General features: G+C 37.7%; 1 protein-coding gene across 7 annotated transcripts in view; it reads left to right on the top strand.

Annotated features, from left to right (window-relative positions):
- The first annotated feature begins 379 nt into the window (after nt 1–379).
- Smarca1 (SNF2 related chromatin remodeling ATPase 1) overlaps nt 380–19,698 on the top strand; it is a 73,016-nt gene continuing 53,697 nt past the window's right edge. For 2 of the 7 annotated variants that reach the window (XM_087902608.1, XM_087902606.1), the window contains exons 1-9: nt 380–691; nt 5,430–5,516; nt 8,282–8,448; nt 8,753–8,853; nt 8,962–9,062; nt 12,487–12,666; nt 15,895–16,050; nt 17,182–17,313; nt 18,278–18,346. In XM_087902608.1, the coding sequence (XP_087758734.1) occupies nt 518–691; nt 5,430–5,516; nt 8,282–8,448; nt 8,753–8,853; nt 8,962–9,062; nt 12,487–12,666; nt 15,895–16,050; nt 17,182–17,313; nt 18,278–18,346 (1,167 nt within the window). In that variant the 5' untranslated portion in view covers nt 380–517. Of the gene's footprint in view, nt 793–5,429; nt 5,532–8,281; nt 8,449–8,752; nt 8,854–8,961; nt 9,063–12,486; nt 12,667–15,894; nt 16,051–17,181; nt 17,314–18,277; nt 18,347–19,698 lie in introns of all 7 variants that reach the window. The other 5 variants (XM_087902607.1, XM_087902605.1, XM_087902610.1 and 2 more) reach the window with 4 other exon arrangements.

Below are 19,698 nucleotides of genomic sequence, written 5' to 3'. Positions count from 1 at the left end.
ATGCAGTCATTGGCTGAGGAGTCCTTTATGCAAGGAGGGGAGAACACACCCACACCGAGGCACAGAGGTGCAGACTAGGTAGAGCAGATTTGAGGGAAAGAGAATTTCTTTTGCACACATCTGTGAGGGAAACTCAGGCTCACTGTTGGGGGCATATGGAAAAGTAGAATTTTTAAGGGATCATGAGCTGTGTGGGTTTTGTCCGCCACCCCTGTGTGCACCCCACATTCAGGCAACAGTTGGTCGTGTGGGACCAGCCCGGGCTCTGAGTGGGGAGGGGGAGTCTCGCGATTGGTGAGGGGGGGCGGAGGGGGGAGGGTGATGGGGGGAGGCCATGACGTAGGGTGGGTGGACGGAAGTGGGGCAGGGTTGAGGGTTATTTAAAGAAGGTGGGGGGCGAGCGAAGGGGTTGGAAGCTAGTATTCCCTACCCTTGCTCTATCTAGCTCTTCCTAGCGCAGCCACTGCAACCGCTCAGGAGCCTCCCTTCTCCCCTTCATCTTTCCCGCTCCAACGCCATGGAGCCGGACACGGCCACAGAGGCAGCCACCGTGGCAACCTCGGATGCCAGAGCCACAATCGTGGTCATAGAGGATGAGCAGCCCGGGCCGTCCACCTTTAAGGAGGAGGGAGCGGCTGCCGCCACCACGGAAGCCACCTCGGCCACTGAGAAGGGCGAGAAGAAGAAGGAGGTAAATAGAAAGGGGTGTGTGCGCGCGCTCTGTGTATGCCGGTCACATCCTGTGCCTGGCCCCTCATAGGGGCCCAAATCCTGACCTTTTGGCGCCGACAGGTACCACGATCCCTGCAGGGATGGGGGCAGCAGGGCGGCAGAACCATTTAGCATTCCTTCCCCTCCCCCTTTCCTGCCGGCTGCCTGCTGGGCGGGGGCGGGGCAGGGCGAGGGCGCGGCAGGGTAGCGGGGTGTCTGATCCTGAGCCCCGAGTTTTCCTAGCCCCGGGTCCCCCACCTTCCCGAAACTGGGGAAACGATATGGAGGATGGGGCTGTGCAGGAAAAAGCCTTCGCCTCTCCCTTTCCTCGCTGGTTTCTCCTATTCTACCCCCCTCTTCCCATCGGCCTCTGCCTGGGAAATCTGGGCCCTTCAGTCCCACCGTCGCTGAAGGGGGTTTGACTGGGGCTTATATTTGTAATTTAAATTTCAAGGTGCTGGTGGTAGGGGGAGCAGGACGGGGAAGGGGAAAAATGATTGGAAGAGAATGCTTTCTTTGATTGGCACTGCCTGTCTTTGGGATTACAGAAATAAAAAAAAATAATCCCCCTTGTTCCTTTGATCCCTACCTCATGGTGAGGAGGGGGTGTCATGTCAAGAAAATAACCTCTCCACGGTTATCTTATAAGCCTCACACTGAGGAACCATGCTTGCTGTCTTAGGAAAAATGTCCAATCTCTGCACCCTCACCCTCTTCTGCCCCGCCCCTGGTGGTATAGTGTTTCGCCCCAGGCCACCAAGATGAACCCCCGCCCCCGCTCCCCCAACCCCCACCTCCACACACACACACATCTGGCTTGGTCTTCCAGCCTTTCATTTCCCTTGCCTACTGGGGCACCATTCACTCTTGGACACAGGCAATTTTTTGTCAATTTGTTGTAAAGTCCGAGTCTGTAGAATGAACTACTACTGATGCATGCATGAAAAGGCACCACTGTCAATCACACCTATTACAGGCCAATCCAGGAAGCAGGTATTATGTCACATGAATATGCAAGTAAAACTATAAAATGCTTTGAAAACTGACGTTAAAGGAGAGAATGGAGTATAAGAAGTTTTGATGTCTAACAAAGTTGCAGAACAGATCGTATATAGGTGGATATTTTTCTGTTTATGACATACATGATGATTTAAAAAATGGTGGGTAATTGAAATCATGCTTTAGAGTTCTCAAGTGGGTTGGTATGAGTCATTATGCAATACTATGCCACTAAACGGACAGCTTTGGGAGGAGATGAGCATCTTTTCGCCTCGAATTGGAGGAGTGACGCTAAATCCCAGCAGTTCCTTAAGTCACTCAGTCTACAAAGTTGACTAAGCAGAAGACAGCTGTAGTGCTAAATGAAAACCATTGGAGATACTGGATGGAAGATGTGTGTAATACGTGGATCACCAAGACAACATTGATGATTAAAGCCGGATCAAATACCATGTATCAAAATTCAGAAATGTAGGTGCTTTTTATTCCCTGGACTGGTAAATATAAGTACTAACTTCTTCTTCTTCTTCTTCTTCTTCTTCTTCTTCTTCTTCTTCTTCTTCTTCTTCTTCTTCTTCTTCTTCTTCTTCTTCTTCTCCTTCTCCTTCTCCTTCTCCTTCTCCTTCTCCTTCTCCTTCTCCTTCTCCTTCTCCTTCTCCTTCTCTACCTCCTCCTCCTCCTCCTCCTCCCTCCTCCTCTTCCCCCCTCCTACTCCCCCCTCCTCTTTCTTCTTCCTTCTTTTTTTGAAAGTAGTCAATGCTGAATTTTGAAACTGTATAAGTTTTTGGATTTTCATTGTGAAAAGACTGGGGATCAATAAAATATATTTACCAAACATGAAGTGTATTCTGTATGCTCATGAACTCTATACACTGCTCTGGTGGAACCTCATTTGTCCACTCAGGATAGAAGCTGCATTTTCTGGATCTCCAAAGTTTCCTATTTTGCTCAATATTTTCTTTTTTAATTTTTCAGTTGTCTTTAGAAGTTTAGATTGGGACAGTCATGAGGACTAGAATTTGGGTCCCGCTAGCCAGGTAACACACTAGGCCTGTACACACCTGAAGACCTTAATTTTGAGGGTGACAGAGCTAGAAAGATTGCGGGGCGGGGGTGGCTTGGTGGCTATTAGCCTAGTGGAAAAAAAGCAGCCCTTGGTTGAGAGAGAGACACTGCCTCAAGGAGTAAGTAGAAAGCAAAAGAGAAGGAACCTTGATGCTCTTTTCTGTTCCCCACACTTGATACATGGCACCTTCACACTCATATGTGCATATAGCCAAGCAAATGTATAGAAACACACATATATACACACCATTTAAAAATGTTATGCATATTTTGAACTACCTTGAATCTGTAAGAAGTACACATTCATTCTTTCCTTATAGTCATTGGTTTTTATGCTTTGTTAGTGATAAAAAGCCGGTTGACATTAAGCAGCTTGTTTCCCCTCAACTAAATAACCATTTCTCAGACTCTTTAAAAAAGTAATAATAGCTTCTAATTATTTCTCCCTCTAATGATTTTTACCTCCTCAATAGCAGGGTATGTACTTTTGCTTTTTAAAGATTTCATCTACTTTAATCAGAAGGAATTTATCTATTGTATAGGACATAGCATTTAAAGCATCTGTAAAATACAAAAATATCAGTGATGCTTAACCCCAGGAATAAGGGATGCTACTATAGAGAACAGGATTTCAGTCACGGAGTTCTGCCATGTCTTCCTGGTCTCCACAATACACCTTGTTTGAGTAGTCTTTATTTTGTCATTTGGTACTGCTTTCATCCCTTTGGGTGTGCAAAGCTGGTCTATCAAATGAGATGGACGTGGATAGAGCTGTTAGTGAACCGATTGTGACAGTTAGCCCACACGGGGTTATTTTTTCTTATCTTCTGGTTCCTGAAAAAATAAAAAAGAATTGTTTTGGATAGTAGTGTCAATAAAGTGATTACCCATATCCTTTAATAGTACTACTCTAGATGAAGGATTCAATTAGCATGTGATTAGTTTTTTAAGCACAGAAATAATTAATAAAATGTTTTTCTGAGATGTAATCTTCTGAAAGTGAAGTTTATTTCCCATATATATATTTGTATATGTATATATATATGTATTTGATGAGATACTTATTGTTTTAAAACTTGAAAACTCCACCTCATTAACCTTTTAAGATACAAGTATGAGTATTTTATGTATATTTTGATATCTAAGATTTTATTGCTTTGAAAATGAGACATGTAATATATATGTGACTTTTTTGTGTGTTTTTTTTTTTCAGGGTCTTACAGAAACAGGGTCTGTCCACATAGCCCTGGCTTTCCTGGAACTCACTCTGTAGACCAGGCTGGCCTTGAATTCATGGAGATCTGCCTGCCTCTGCCTCCTGAGTGCTGGGTCTAGAGGCATGCATCATGACTTCCAGCATATGGGATATGTTGAATGTATGCTCTTCAAAGTGTCTTTCTCAGTTTCTATTCCAGTCCACCCAGAATTGCATTCAAGCCAACTCACATAGTTGACCACTGCACATAAGCTGCGGTGTGCCACTCTAGATAGACGTTCTGTGATCAGTGCTCCAGAGTAGGACTCTGACCATGGTCGAGTTCGATAATCTTTGAATTTCCTCAAAATAAAACCTTTAGAAAATGTTGGAAGACAGTCATGAATCATTGGAGGCATTTTATTTTCTTGTTTAAGGTCAGATTCTGGTGCTGAATTACTATGGACGATTTCAGAGATAGGTGGACAAAAGTTGTGATAAAAGTGACCTCAATTCATTTGTTTTCATAAAAATGATTTGTACTTTAATTTCTGCAAAGTCTGTGTTCAAATTCAAGTATTCTTGGTATTCATCTTAATGAATAGATTCTTGTTTTTGTTATTTTATCTTTTAATTTTTCCCAGAGAAGGATATTTACTCTATGTATATTGTGATACTTAAATCAATAGGCTTGTTTCTTCATAAGATGTTGACCCTGTATTGACAGGTTATTTTAGACTTCTCATTGCTAATTGATGCTAGTGTTCACTAAATTATAGCATTAAAATGTCAACAGTTAATAGAGAATAGCTCTGATGAATCACTTGAATAAAATGTTTTTGTAACATAGCCAGAATAGTTTTCTTTCCAGAGGAAATAAAGTGACCAGTTTGAAGCTGTACTATTGGATTATTTTAAGTGTATGAGATCATGTCGCAATATATAAAAACATACATGCTTTAATTAGTCTAGGAAAACAAATTTTAAAAGTGTCGTTTCAGAAACAGCAGCCAGAGTCTTTTATTCTGAAAGTCTGGCTGGTTTCCAGTACATAAAGAAGTGTTTGGGAGGGTTATTATTTACATTTCTTGAATTCTTTGGTTTGTGGTTGAGCATTAGCCTGTTCAGGATTTCCAAGTCTGCTTTTTTATGGTTACACATCTCTTCTGCTTTAATTAAAAAAATAGACAAAAAGGCTTAGTGTTTTATTTTTGATTTTTATTCTAATTAATGCCATCTCTCTGATATCTCAGCGTTGTCACTGGACCTCAGGTGCACAGAACTGGATTAAAATAAGCCCTGCTTCATAACTTGCTCTCATCATTGCTCCATGCACGTCCCTCAGTGATTTATGTATCAAGTTATTTAATTACTTTTGGCTTTCTTTAAGGAAGAACATTGACAAGCTTAAAGACCTTGCTTTGCAATTGACTGATATTTATTTCCTTTGAAATTCTAGAAAACCACTTCTCCGTTTCAACTCAAACTTACTGCTAAAACGTCCAAATCTGAAAAGGAAATGGACCCAGAATATGAAGAGAAAATGGTAAATATGCCCTTGGTAAGGTAGTGAACACTGTACTTCTCTTTTTTGTGTGTGTGTTTGTTTGTTTGTTTGTAGATGGGTCTGGTTTATATAATTCCAGGCAGAAGTTCTTGTACTTGTGATTATCTCTCCAGCTTTATTAGCATCCTGATTTCTGTGATTATTAGTTCCATCATACATGGCTTATAGTTAATTTTATAGTGATATGAAAGATGAAAAAGATTTGTCTGTTTATGACTCATAATCATATTTCTGAGTACAAATGTGATTTGAAACATTAAATTGTCACAAGTGTGTATGTATGTGTGTGTGTGTGTGCGTGGATCAGATGTGAATGTCAGTTATCTTCCTCAGCACATCTTATTTTTTTTGATTCCGGCCTCCTTATTCTGAGGAAGGGGTTTGGGTGGGTTTCTTCCTTAACCATTCTCTACCTTACTTAATTTTTACAAACTGTCTTACCAAGAGCTCACAGATTTGGTCAGGCTGAATGGCTAGTGAGCTCTAGAGATTCACCCCTCCTTCTTGTCAATGCTGGGAGCATAGGTGTGTGCCATCATATGGACCTTTTTATGTGGGTGCTAGGGATCTGACCTCAGGATGTTATTCTGTTGTGAAAAGCACTTTCCCCACTGAACCAACTATTACTTTTTATTGAATAAATTAATCTCATTTTCAAAGGAGAAAATTAAGGATCACGGAAACTACGTGGAATAGCTGAGATGAGAAGCCACATCTCACTTTTGCCAGTGTTCTTTAGCCAATACTAAGATGCTATAAGGCAAAAATATTTTGTGTGCTCAGTGATGAAGGTATCAGTGGCAGTATCTGTGTGGCTTTGTACCCTGAGGGATATGCAGTCATGATTCCAGATCAGTATTTCTCCTTAATTTGTATATAAATTAATACTATACGTCAGGAAAATATGTATTATGGTAATCCATCTTTTGAGGTATATTCAGGCATATTTAACCAATGCATGAAATGATTGCATACTTAAGTAGTGTAATCTTAGTTGAATACCACATATTGTTTTATGATTTGTTTAATTTTCAGTCATAGAGACCTGGGCAGGTAGTTGGAACTGATTTTTCCCCCGAAGGACTATTTTTGCAGTTTTAAAAATAAGCAGAGAGGAAATAAATGTTTTAGTTGCTGATAGCTGTTTTACAAAAGCCTGTGCCTTGACATTTAAGACCACATCTAAGGAGACAGTTGATGTTTTAACAGTTCTAAAAACAACATTCCAGAGAGGATAACATGAAGTGAAAAAGTTATGGCCTCTATCCAGCTCATCATCTGAATGTATTTTTTCTAAGTCTTGTATCTGTGCTAATGAATGTTCTTTTAAGTTTCTGGTGTTCTTATTACTTTTTCACCATTAATCTCTGCTGAATGGTCAGAAAGTAACTCTAAAAGAAAAGCCAAACCAACTTCATTTTTTTTTTATCTAGGATGAGGTACAAGTCTTTAAATCTTTTAAGGTTTTGTATTGAACACAGTTATTTTTATTTTTTTTACTATTTTTTTATCAAAAATAGATTTTTTTACTATATTCTGAATATGGTTTTCCCTCCCCTTATTCCTCAGATTCCCCCCAACTCACCTCTCGTCCACACCTATACCCCTTCTTCCTCTTTCTTAGAAAATCAACAGACATCTAAAAACAATAATAATTAAAGGCCATTTATTTTCATGCTACAAGTTATATATAATGCTTCAGAGATTATTGAATTTTAGACTACACATCATTCAGTACTTAATACAGATTAACTGCTTCCCATATGAGTGTACCAATATTTTTTCTCTAAAATCCTTTCCCTTGGGCAGAAAGCTTGCATACTAATAACATAAAATAGAATTTTCCAGATTACCACAACTCAAAGCAATGTTTATTGCATTATTGTACCATGATGCTGAAATATTTTTTGAGAGCTGCTGATGCCATGCCATACTCTAAGATTTCAGTTATTTCTAGGTACAGCTTGGTAATTCTTAAAGTTAAATTTCTAGTATGTATATATCATAATTTACATGTGTTCTATTTGTTTGTTTGTTTGTTTATTTATTTAGAGTTTCTTGAGAGAAGGTATCTCTGTGTAGTCCTGGTTGTACTAAAGCTTGTTATGTGAACCAGTATGGCTTTGATCTCACAAAAATCTTCCTGTCTCTGCCTTCCAAGTGCTAGAATTAAATGTGTGTGCCACATCTGGTCCCAATTTATAAGTGTTTCTATGTTTATGGCATTATAATTGATGTTTAATTTTCGATTATTAAGGAAAAGAGAATCATATTTTAGAAAGATGGATGAGTGATATTTTCTAACTTTGACTTTTTGATTCTTTTGTCATATTTTGACACTGGGACTTGAACTCTGGGCCTTGGTACATGCTCTGCCACCGCATTGTACCTCCAATGCCAAGGGTATACTTTTGGGGGGCATTTAATAAATCTGTCAGGTCATTTTTCTTCTATTCAAACTGTTTGAAATAGCATTTTAAAATTTTTTTACTTACAAGCTGTTGAAGCTTGGGAATGGTCCTTGCTCATTCTGTGCCTCCAATTTATCATCTGTAAAATGGGTATGGCACTAGTAATTACCTCCTGGATTTCAGAAGGGAATTCAGTAGATTAGTATGTTAAGAGCACTAAGGATATTGCATGAATTAAGCAGAATATAAACGTTTGCTAAATAACTTTGAATAAAAAGTTATAATATAAAATATAAAATAAACCTTTCCTTTTTCCTCCCTTTTGTAAATTAGAAAGCAGATCGAGCAAAGAGATTTGAGTTTTTACTGAAGCAGACAGAACTTTTTGCACATTTTATTCAACCTTCAGCACAGAAGTCTCCAACATCTCCTCTCACCATGAAACTGGCGCGTCCTCGAGTAAAGAAAGATGACAAGCAGATCTTGGTTTCTGCTGGAGAGTATGTACCCTTCTCTCTACTTTCTTCCCCCTTTTTATGCCTCCCCTTTCCCATTCCATTTTGTCAGTATAGCTATATATAAAATATGATTGTTGGCAATATAAATATGTCTTGGAGACAACAATATTTGTTTTTTTTCCTTTACCAGAACTTAGTTAGTTAAAAATGTAGACTGCTCTTAGCACGTTCTATGCCAGACACCAGATAACACATTCCTTTTTCATAGAAGTTGTTAGCAAACCTAACTTCGTTGGTGCCTCAGCACTGGCGTTGAATGTGAAAAGTTTTTTTTTTCCCGCCTTAGCAATCGCCACAGGCGCACAGAACAAGAAGAAGATGAAGAACTGCTGTCAGAGAGTAGGAAAACATCAAATGTGTGTGTTAGATTTGAGGTTTCACCTTCCTGTGAGTATTTCATCACAATCACGGCTGTTTTAACAGTTCCTTTTGAGAAAAACAAATTTCTTTGAGTATCCTAGCAGAGTATGAGAGGTTCTTTATTTTTGTTTCCAGATGTGAAAGGTGGACCCCTGCGAGATTATCAGATTCGAGGACTGAACTGGTTGATTTCTTTGTATGAAAATGGAGTCAATGGTATTTTGGCTGACGAAATGGTAAGGCGCTGGTATTTGAAATATGTTCTGAGTTACTTGAAGTTTTTCATGTAAATTTGAACTACCTGTGCTGGGGTTCCCTCAAACCCTATACCTGGAAACTTTACTTAGTGGCAAAATGATTTACTTTTTAGCTTTATTTATTTTCCTTTATGTTTGTGAGTGTCTTGTCTGCCTGTATGTGTACCATGTGTCTGCAGTGCCTGGGGAGGTGAGAAGAGGGCATCAGATCCCCTGGAACTGGAGCTATGAATGGTTGTGAGCGATCACATGAGTGCCAGGAATGGAACCCAGGTCCTTTGTCAGAGCAACAAGTGCTCTTCACCTCTGAACTCTGTCTCCTGCCAGCTAAAGAATGTTTGTAGTCTACAATTGTTCAAACAACTTCAAGAATATAGACCTTTGCCCAGCACAAAGATCAATGGAGATTTCCTGAAGTGCTACAACACCTCTTTTTGCTTTTGCTTTTGTTTGCACTTTGGCTTCTAGGAAGCCCAGAGAAAAGTGCAATGTCAAAGGCGTATCTCTTCACCCCTTTAGGTCTGCCCTTGGTGATTTCTTTTTCTTTTTTTCCTTTTCTTCTCTTATGCTTTACCTTCTAGTATAATTTTCCTTGATAACTTTTCATTTCTGTTTTGCCTTTGATTTGTGTTCCATGTTTTTACAATAGGCAACCTGGCATCTTCTTGGGAATGAGGCAGGATGTATAAAACAAACAATACGTAAATGAATGAATGAACAAATTCATACATGAATGAATGTTATCTTGTCACTCACTATAATAGGCCACTATTATATGTCCTCAGACTAATGGGTTTCAATTCTTCGCTTTAGCATTCTGAGTGTTGGGATTATAGGCATAGCCACGATATTCAGCTTCAGTGTTGAGTCTCCATAAGAGTAGAGTGCCAAGTGACAGTCTTTTGCAAAGATAATAAATCATGGTCATGCATGTAAAATAACTGAAAAAGTAAGATCATACAATATGCTAATTGAGTAGATGAGGGGAATTATATGAAGGCCCAGATTTTATTTTAATATAAAATAATGAAACTAAAGAGAGGATAGAGGGAGTTATAGACCTATTTTACCCAATAATATAATATTTATGGGACTTAGGAGCCATATTTTCAATGACTACTCTCCAGAAGGCCAAGTGATGAAATGCATTCTATGACATTTAGTCAGTCCCATAGGCACTCATCTTTGGATGAGCAGTTATTAATTGTATGGCAGAGCATTTTTATAAAAAGCAAGAGTCAGTAACACCTTACATTTACATTATTCAGCTCAGAGGGTAAGGGCCTTGATTCATTTCTCACCAGAAAGAACAGGATTTTTTCCCCCAAGAATTTTTTGGCCACAACCTGTCTAAGACAAATGACCTAAACGTTCTTCAATGTAGTAAGGAGGAGCAGCAGGCTGTGTCTTGCCACCCGGCTAGCTTATATCCCAAAATAACAACACACAAATTGTATTCATTTAAACACTGCCTGCCCCATTAGTTCTAACCTTTTATTGTCTAACTCTTACATATTTGTTTAACCCAACTCCATTAATGTGTATCGCCACTTCACTGTGGCTTACTGGCATGAGTCTAATCAGCGTCCATCTTGGAGAGGAGAGCCATGGTGTCTGCCACACTTCCCTTCTTTCCAGCATTCTGTTCTGTCTATTCTGCCCACCTAAGGGCTGCCCTATCAAAAGGCCAAGGCAGTTTTCTTTATTCAACACATAGAAAGCAACACATAGAAAGAAGATCCTCCTACACCACTTCAAGAGTCTGCTGATGCCAGATATGTTTTAATTCATCTTATCTTTTATTGTCTTTTTTAAAAATGTCCTTTTCTTTTCCTTTTCAGTACTGGAACTTAAATTTAGGGCCTTGTGTGTTCTAGGCAAGGACTCTATTATCATGCTATACACCAGTCCCTTTTATATATTTTGTTTTGAGTTAAAGTCCCATTATTTTGTTTAAGCTTTTAACTTGCGATTCTCCTGCTTCAGCCCCCCGAGTAGCTGAGATTTAAGGTGTATCCCATCATGTCCAACTTGTTTTAATTAGCAAAAGAGAGGAAGACAGTTTAGAGAATATATGCAATTTAGAAAGATAAATTTTTAAGTTAAGTAACTAAGTAATTTTAATTAAGTAATAGTAATTCTGCAATCAAGAAATAACCACAGTTGTCACTTTGACATCTTTCTTTTTAAACTTTTTTTCTAAATGTATAGTTGAGCTCATATCATATGTATAATTTGGCATTCTGACTTCACATTCATTTGTATTTTTCATATCATTAAAACAGTTTGTCAAAGGAAGTTTTTACTGCCTAGAAGTCTTAAGGAGGTACCACTGTTTCTACCCACTCTTGTCTTGCTGCTGCCCATTTGGACTGTTAGCTGTGTGGTATAAATAGTGCTACTATGACAATCTTGTCCTTAGTTTTTCTGTTCCTCTTAGATGGTTCTTACAGGACTCCTGGAAGTGGAATTATCTTCTTAAACATTTTAAGGTTTTGGTGGCTATTGTCCATAACAATCCATCTTAAGTGACTTATCAGATAAGATATAGTCCATAAAAGTGCTATTTAGCTTAGATTTATAGAGTGAAGTTATCTGCTTCATTTAGAGATAAAGGCAAAAAGCTGCTTAATTATTTAGTATTTACTTTTACTTGTGAGGCTGGGATTAAACCCAGGGCTTCATGCTAAGCAAGCACTCTCCACTGAGACACACCCAACTCTTTATTTTAAAAGACTGAGTTTAAAAGGCTGGTGAGCGTACTGCATAGGTACCTTTCCCATGGGCGGGGTGGCAGGCTCACGGGTGTTTGATACATATTACTTTGAGAAAGCACACTGTGTTTAGAGATCTCTAAGGTCTTTTCTCACCGCAGTGTTTTGTTCCTTTTGATTCCCAAGGTCATTAAGGGTGTGAGGTGTAAGTAGATAGCCGTGAGTCTCTTGAGATGCACAGTCTGCATATTTAATGCCTGTGCTGGAGTAATGCTGGTGACAATAGGAAAGAAAGGTCACCATCTCAGGAGGTTGTAAAAAGAAGTCTACTTTTGTGAAACATATATCTCAACATTCCCAGTTTTGCACCTACTAGAAGAGATTATGTAATCAGTTCACTTGCTCCTAAATAGAGTCAACATGTCCTCAATGGAAAGGTAATTTATTACACAATAATTTGACTACAGGTTATTGGTTCTTTTCCTCCTCCCTCATGACAAGTACTGAACTGAAATGGTTTTGTGTCTTTCTTCTTTTTTAAAAAAAGTCTCCCCTCTTACTTTTCATTGGTGGAAACCTAATTCCCAATGTGAGATAGGTGGCAAGTATTTTACCTGATGTTATTTCTAATAAATCGTTTCCTTTGAAAAGCGTATTTATGTGTTTTTCCCCTTGTGATGATAATGCAGGGTCTTGGGAAGACTTTACAAACCATTGCTTTGCTTGGTTATCTGAAGCACTACAGAAACATTCCTGGACCCCACATGGTTTTAGTTCCAAAGTCTACGTTACACAACTGGATGAATGAATTTAAACGATGGGTTCCGTCTCTCCGTGTTATTTGTTTTGTTGGAGACAAAGAAGTAAGAGTAAGTTGAGAAACAGCTTTAAAAAGGCTGTCAAGAATATCATTTCTAGACTGCAGTTAGATAATATTGCTGTTAAAGACACTTAAGTCAGCTATGCCTACTACTGCTACTACATAATACTTCAGTTATACTGACTCTGAGCTAGGCTCTATTATATTGTGCGCGTATTAACTCATTTAGTTACTATATTTGTGAACTGTGTTTACTTTTTAGTTAGTAAATACTTTTAGCAACCCCAATTTGTGCTGTTTTGAAGACAGAAAATGAAATGACTTAAATCTTGCTGTTTGAAGTTTTGGCTTGCTTGGTGCATTTGTCCACACATAGAAATCTGTGACCCCAGAGAACCTCACAATTCTCTGTTTAAACAAGAGTTTATAACATGTCTGTATAGTCTCAGATAGTACTAGAAATTTAGATTTTGACAGGGGAGGGAGAGGTATTTAAATTAGCCATTTGTCCAGTTAAGCTATAATTATTTTAGGACTGTACAGTCAATCAAAAAGTAATGAATTATGCAAAACCAAAAAGAATAATTTTCTTAGAAAGCATATTATTGAACTTTGTCTTTATTTTGCCCCCAGAGAACATAGTTTAAAATAAAAGTTTATACTATTTTGCATATTTAGATAGATGGAGTATCAAGAGACACTCAGTGGAATAGTACCATAATGAATTATGTAATTTAATCATTATCATTTTGCTTGAAGAAAATTTACTTAAATTTATTTAAATTTAACTTATAAATAATTTAAATATTGAAATACTGAGTTCATAAATTTAGAATCAAAAGGTTGGTTCCTCCCTAAGTCTATTATTTCTCCATAGTAAACTGGTCACTTAGAACTCATTTCTGGTCATTGCCTTTACTTAATGTAGTACTATTGCTTACAAAATCACATTTATAAGATATTGATACTTTAGTAAAATTATGTCTTGAAGATTATAAATAAAAGAGCAACATATAGGCTTGAGTTCTCACAGTACAATAGTAAAACTGTATTTTTATTTTGAGACAGGCTCTTACTATTTATGCCTGGCAGGCCTGGAACTCACTATGTAGATCAGGCTGGCCTCAAACTCATCTCTACCTACTTCGGCCTCCAGAGTATTGGGATTAAAAATGTGAGCCACCATGCCCAGTGCATAAAAATGTAATTCGATGGCTTTTAATATGATGCATAGAATCTAAATGTTTCATGAAGTACCGCTGGGAGTGTTAAAGAGGAGAATGGAGGTACTTTAATTATGGCTGCTCTGCCTCCTGGGAGGTTGGGATTTTGCTGACTTGAACAATCTCTTAGTCTTCAAAGCCAGTCTGTAAAGTCAGTATTTTACAAATTGTGAGTCATCATCCATGAATAGGTTGTGGTTTCATTTTAGCAGTGGCAACAATTTTTTTAAAACATCAGGAGGGAATTTCAGAGTAAGTAAGCAGAGTTTCATACCATGACAAACAAAAGTATTGCTTTAAGAAATTGTTTAAGTTGCTTTTTGGACACACACACTCAAACATCTATCCATATATTGGGTCACATGTTAAATGCAGCTTATTATAGTTCATCATTAAAATGTTCAAAGCCAGGAATTCACAAACACACAAGTAATTAATGTGCTAAGTTTAGTTCTTAGAGATTGACATTGATATATCTAAAATTCTAGATAATCATTTGTAGAGCTATTTGAACCCTGGTTTTGTATGGGATAGATATGCTGACTCTCTCATTTTTATGACTTCCTATAAATAACTTAGGAGGCCAATATTTAATAATTACAATTTTAATTTCTACAAAGGCATTTGAGTTGTGAAGTTATTAGAGATATTCTTGATCCTATCTATATAAAGAGAGGTGCTCTTGATCCTGACAGATATAAATTCATCTTGAGGTCTATTGCTGTAACATGAGGGCCGGCTTGCTTGGGGTATCTGTCCCTCCCAGTACCCCACAACCGGCATATCCCAAAGAAAATCAATCACACAGAGATCTCTATAAGTTATAAAGCTGATTGGCCCATTAGGTGAGGCTACTTATTAGCTCTTATAACTTATGTTACCCCATTATCCTTATCTACATTAGCCACATGGCTCAGTACCTTTCTCAGCTGAGCAAGTTCCATGCTGCCTCTTCGGTGGTCTGCGCAGAACTGCTGAGGGAGCTTCCTGCTTTCCAGAATACTCCCAGTCTCTTTGCTCCACCTCTACTTCCTGTCTGACTTTCCCGCCTATACTGCCTGCCTGGCCAATCAGCATTTTATTAAAATATGATTGACAGAGTACAGACAATTCTCCCACACCATATTGCCATATTGCACATCTTTATCTATCATGGAGGAATCCATATCTAGTGGGCATGGAAACAGATATGTTCTTAATTCCAACGTCACTACCGATTGCACAATTATGAGTGAGTTTCAATGTGCATGATTTTAATACCAACAAAAAGAGAGCTTTTGGGTCATGTGGCCTTCAATATTTTGTCAAGATATCTAACTCTAAGTTTGGTCTAGAGTTTTATAAGTTCTAAATACTAGATAAGCTAAATAAAAAATAAATCCCAGTTTCATGAAACTCTCGAGAAATCATGATCCCTTATCCTTGTTTCACTGAGTAGAAGATTCAGTTTCATGTCAAGTTGGCCACCATGTTGGTCACTGCCTGTGAAGATTTAAAAACAGTTACAAATGGTCTTTCACTAGCTTCCTTCACTACATAGAGAAGATTCCCTTTATGAAACCACAGCCATAGCCTTATAATATTAAGAACTTCACAAAAATAGTAAGGTGCTCTGGACACCTTACCAAAGTACACAGTTCTTTTCTACTGGGAAATAAAGGAATATATAAAATGTCACCAAAAGTGGGAACTGTTACTATATGTTAAGTATTTTTTGTTTGGTAAATAGATTATGTTAGTAGTGTTTGTATCTTTGTAATACCAAGGTGTTTAGTCATGTCATTCATGTCCTTTTTGAGCCTTTCGTGATATGGAGTGATCTTCTGGCTCATGTAACATGAGCTTTTGCTTTTCTTAAGTTGATAACTATGTTCTCAACACAGCCAAATTATTGACTACAAAGCTATTTTGGGCCCTGATATTCCTGTCTCTCAAATGAACAAACCAAGTATGCTCTATGATGTCCCATACAACTCTTAATATTCTTCATTCAGTTGAATTTGGTGATCACCTTGTCAACATAATGTAATATAGCAAACTTTATTTTGCATTAGGCCGCTTTGATCCGTGATGAAATGATGCCAGGAGAGTGGGACGTGTGTGTGACTTCGTACGAGATGGTAATTAAAGAGAAATCTGTGTTTAAAAAGTTTCATTGGAGATACTTAGTCATTGACGAAGCTCACAGAATAAAAAATGAAAAATCTAAGGTAAGTTCTCAATATCTTCATTCAAATTTTCATTTACTTAGTAGGCTTGCTTGTCCACTTTTCTGTGTTTAAAATAGAAACAAAGTACTAGAAGATTATAGTTTTATTCACAGAATGTGAATGACAGTATTTTTTTAAAGCGCCCATAAAGAATAAATTATTGAATATAGGACCAATAAAGGTTGGGTACAGATTTCAAATGCAAATTAGGTATTGCAAGCTCTCCTGTTGTAGCCTAACTCTGTCATGCTACATTAGTTTAATATTGCTGAGACTATTTGATGTACAGATATCATTAGCATTGACTTATTTTTTTATTGAACAATTGCTTACCTTATGTGTATTGCTATGGATTAGAAAAAGGTAATTTCCTGGAATTATCTGACTTGTGTGAATTAGAGTCTGGTGTTAACATTAAAAAATATCAATGATTTGTTGCCATTCAACTTCGACAGTAGGAAAAACTTCACTTATAATGATGAACCTTTCTTTGGATCACTGGGCTACTTTGGGAGAAACAGGGACAAAACTGGAGCAAAACCACCAGGTGTAGCATACTAATTTCACATTGGAACTAATCCTTGATAAGAGGATGCATGTTAAAGCACAATTGCTTCATTAAGAGCATTATGAAAATAGGAATTTTTCTAAAATTACTGATTTTTATGTTTTTGTCATATTTTTTGTGGTCTTAAACTTGAAATATTGACATATAGTACCGGGAAAAAATGAGTTCAATTCTGGTACTGAATAATTGTGGCCAGGCTGAGTTGGAGCTTAGCTATGCATGTAGATGAACAACATGGTTGGTGGAGAGATTTTGTGGCATAATATGGTAGCTTGGAGTCTATGGAAAACGTTTGATTTTCTGAGACCCAAAATGGAAAAACTAAAATGTTTCATGGTGGGGGAGGGATCTCGGATATAAATATGATTTGTATTCTTTCACGTGTGGAAATGTCTAGGATATTATAGTGTGCAATGCCACCTGAACTAGTGTATTTTTCCATAGAAAGTGAATTTTCAAGTCTTAGTGTATCACAGATGTATTGAATAAAGTATATAACTGAATGCTGAGCATTCTAAAAGTCAAAACAATGCTTATGTAACTACTGTATATATATTTTTTAGCTTTCAGAGATTGTTCGTGAGTTCAAGTCCACTAATCGCTTACTTCTAACTGGGACACCTTTGCAGAATAACCTGCATGAACTCTGGGCTTTACTTAACTTTTTATTGCCGGATGTCTTTAATTCTGCAGATGTAAGTTTAGAACAGAGTATTTGTGTGAGGGGTAGTGGTGCTCGCGGTTGAAACCAGGGTATTTAACTGATGCTTTACTACTGATCTCCAATCCCAGTTCCAAATCATACATCTTAGTATGTTTTCTTAATGTTCAGAATCATTCACTCTCTTTTCTCCCTCCCTCCCTTCCTCCTTTTCCCCCCTCTTCATCCTTCCCTTCTTCTCGCTCCTTTATTAGTATTGTTTACTGTGTGCATAATGCGTGTATGTGTGCAGATCAGAGAACAGCTTGATCAAGTCATTTTTCTCCTTGAACCTTTATGTGTGTTCACAGATACAACTCATATTGCCATGCTGACCCTGTGAGTCATCTGTTTTCAAAAGTAGAGGAAATAAATTAAAATTTATACCTTTTCCATTTGTGATTCTTCATTTGTGTATTTTAGTTTTTTCAAGAAAGAATAAGGAAGTCCCCAAATTTTAGAGTAAGCATATTTTGGGAAATAGTGTATTTCTATTCTTTCTAATTATTCTGTCCATTATTTTGCCTATATCACGTTGTTACCACACTTATAAGATAGACTGAGTCTACAGCAGTGTGTTCAACCTTTTCATTAAATTTGAGAGACTTATTATTTTTTCATTATTATCAACACAGTTTATGAGATCAGCAGATTGAACAAACAATTTAAGGATTTTAAGGCTTTTTTTTAAAAAAAAAAATCCTAGTCCTCTTAACTAGACATAACCAGTTAGAATGTTGTATGATATAGTGCTCCTTTTTATTGCCATTAAAATTTTGTCAACAATTGCAATAATTTTCACCTATTATAAAAGTAAAAGGTATGACTATCATATTAAAATGTTTTGAAAGTAGTTTTAAAATGAATTATTTCTACATTGGTTGTGTACAAATGTATAGAGTATTGAGTTTATTTTAAAAAATATGTGTACTTATTCTAGAATTTTCACCCCTCCACAGGACTTTGATTCTTGGTTTGACACTAAAAATTGCCTTGGTGATCAAAAACTTGTGGAAAGACTCCATGCAGTAAGTAATAGTAGTTAAAAAAATCAATAATAAATTTAATGGAATATAAGTGAACAAGAAAATAGAATCTGAACTTGTGGGCTTCAAGTTTGCCTCAGTCTCATTGCTTCTCCCTTGTAGTCCTTTTAAGAACCCCATGGTCAGCAAAGCTCTCTTTGGCCTCTCCAGTTAATTTTTTCTTTTGGTCTCCACCATCCTGTGGTCCTTCCTTGTGGGGCCTCTTTACTCTTTAATACCCCTCCAGTCCTCCAGATAGCATCAGTATTCGTCTTGTTGCCCAGTGAGCCTTCTGAGTCACTGCTGCTGCGCTGTATGTATAAACCTCTGCTCTAGAGTCCTGAGCCCTCTCTCAGTTCCATCGTCCACACGCCGTCATCTTTGTCATCTCTTTATCTCCAGGTCATGCCCCATATTTATTGTTCAACATTTTCCAATCTTTGGTAAACACTTAGATCCATGTGTTACTCAGCCTATTTCTTCTGTAATATGACAGAGACCTCCAGTCCCCAGATCCCTACTCCAGTGTATCAATCTGAAAAACTATTTTCTATCATTTGGATCACTCTTTTGCTAGTACTGTCAAGTCCCTTTGCACCCCTGTTCCTCTGCTACACCTGCCCTGACAACTCCTAACTGGAATAAAGTAATGCTCTCTGTCTTCTGGGTTTCAGTTTTGCTGTTGTCCCGTGTGACAACAGTATATTTTGTTATACTGAGACTGCTCAATACTGATAAAGACAATTGTACAACCCTATAGGTGGGAACTACTATAATTTCATGTTCTCTAGGATAAGCTGGAAATTCATGATACTGACCCCCTCAACATGACCTTCTACAGCCTTCTTTCCCTTTTCTTCTAACAAATGATTCCAATCTCCTCAACCTCAAGACTTCCATCTCAGGTGTCTCTTGCCCTCTATGTCTCTCAGTAGGTAGCACTATTCTCTTCTGAATGACAAAGTGGAAGGCATTAGGTAGGAATTTATTGATACAGGTCTGTCTTCCAAAGCTCTGTACATTCTGTTTAATGAGCTGCCTGAATGGAAGCATTATCTTTTCTCTGCTCAATGGCAAATTCTTTGATGTGAACTCTGGATATCATCATTTCTTTTTTTTAATGGACGTTACCCCATGATAACTGATTAAATTTTTTTACTTATCCATCTGTATTGTTTCCTTTCCCTCAATACATAAACATGTGCAGGTAGCTACCTTGTGGTCCTGGAGAAGATGTTTCTGAGTTATAAAAGATAGCAAATGCACAACAGTCCATTGTGTAAGGGCTTTGATTTTCCAAACCCATATCTACCTGACCTAACACGCGCACACACACACACACACACACACACACA

This window comes from Myodes glareolus, chromosome X, assembly GCF_982192425.1.
Source record: "Myodes glareolus chromosome X, mMyoGla1.1, whole genome shotgun sequence".
NCBI lineage: Eukaryota > Metazoa > Chordata > Mammalia > Rodentia > Cricetidae > Myodes > Myodes glareolus.
The sequence above is the reverse complement of the archived record's forward strand: the minus strand, read 5'-3'. Positions and strand labels throughout refer to the sequence as shown.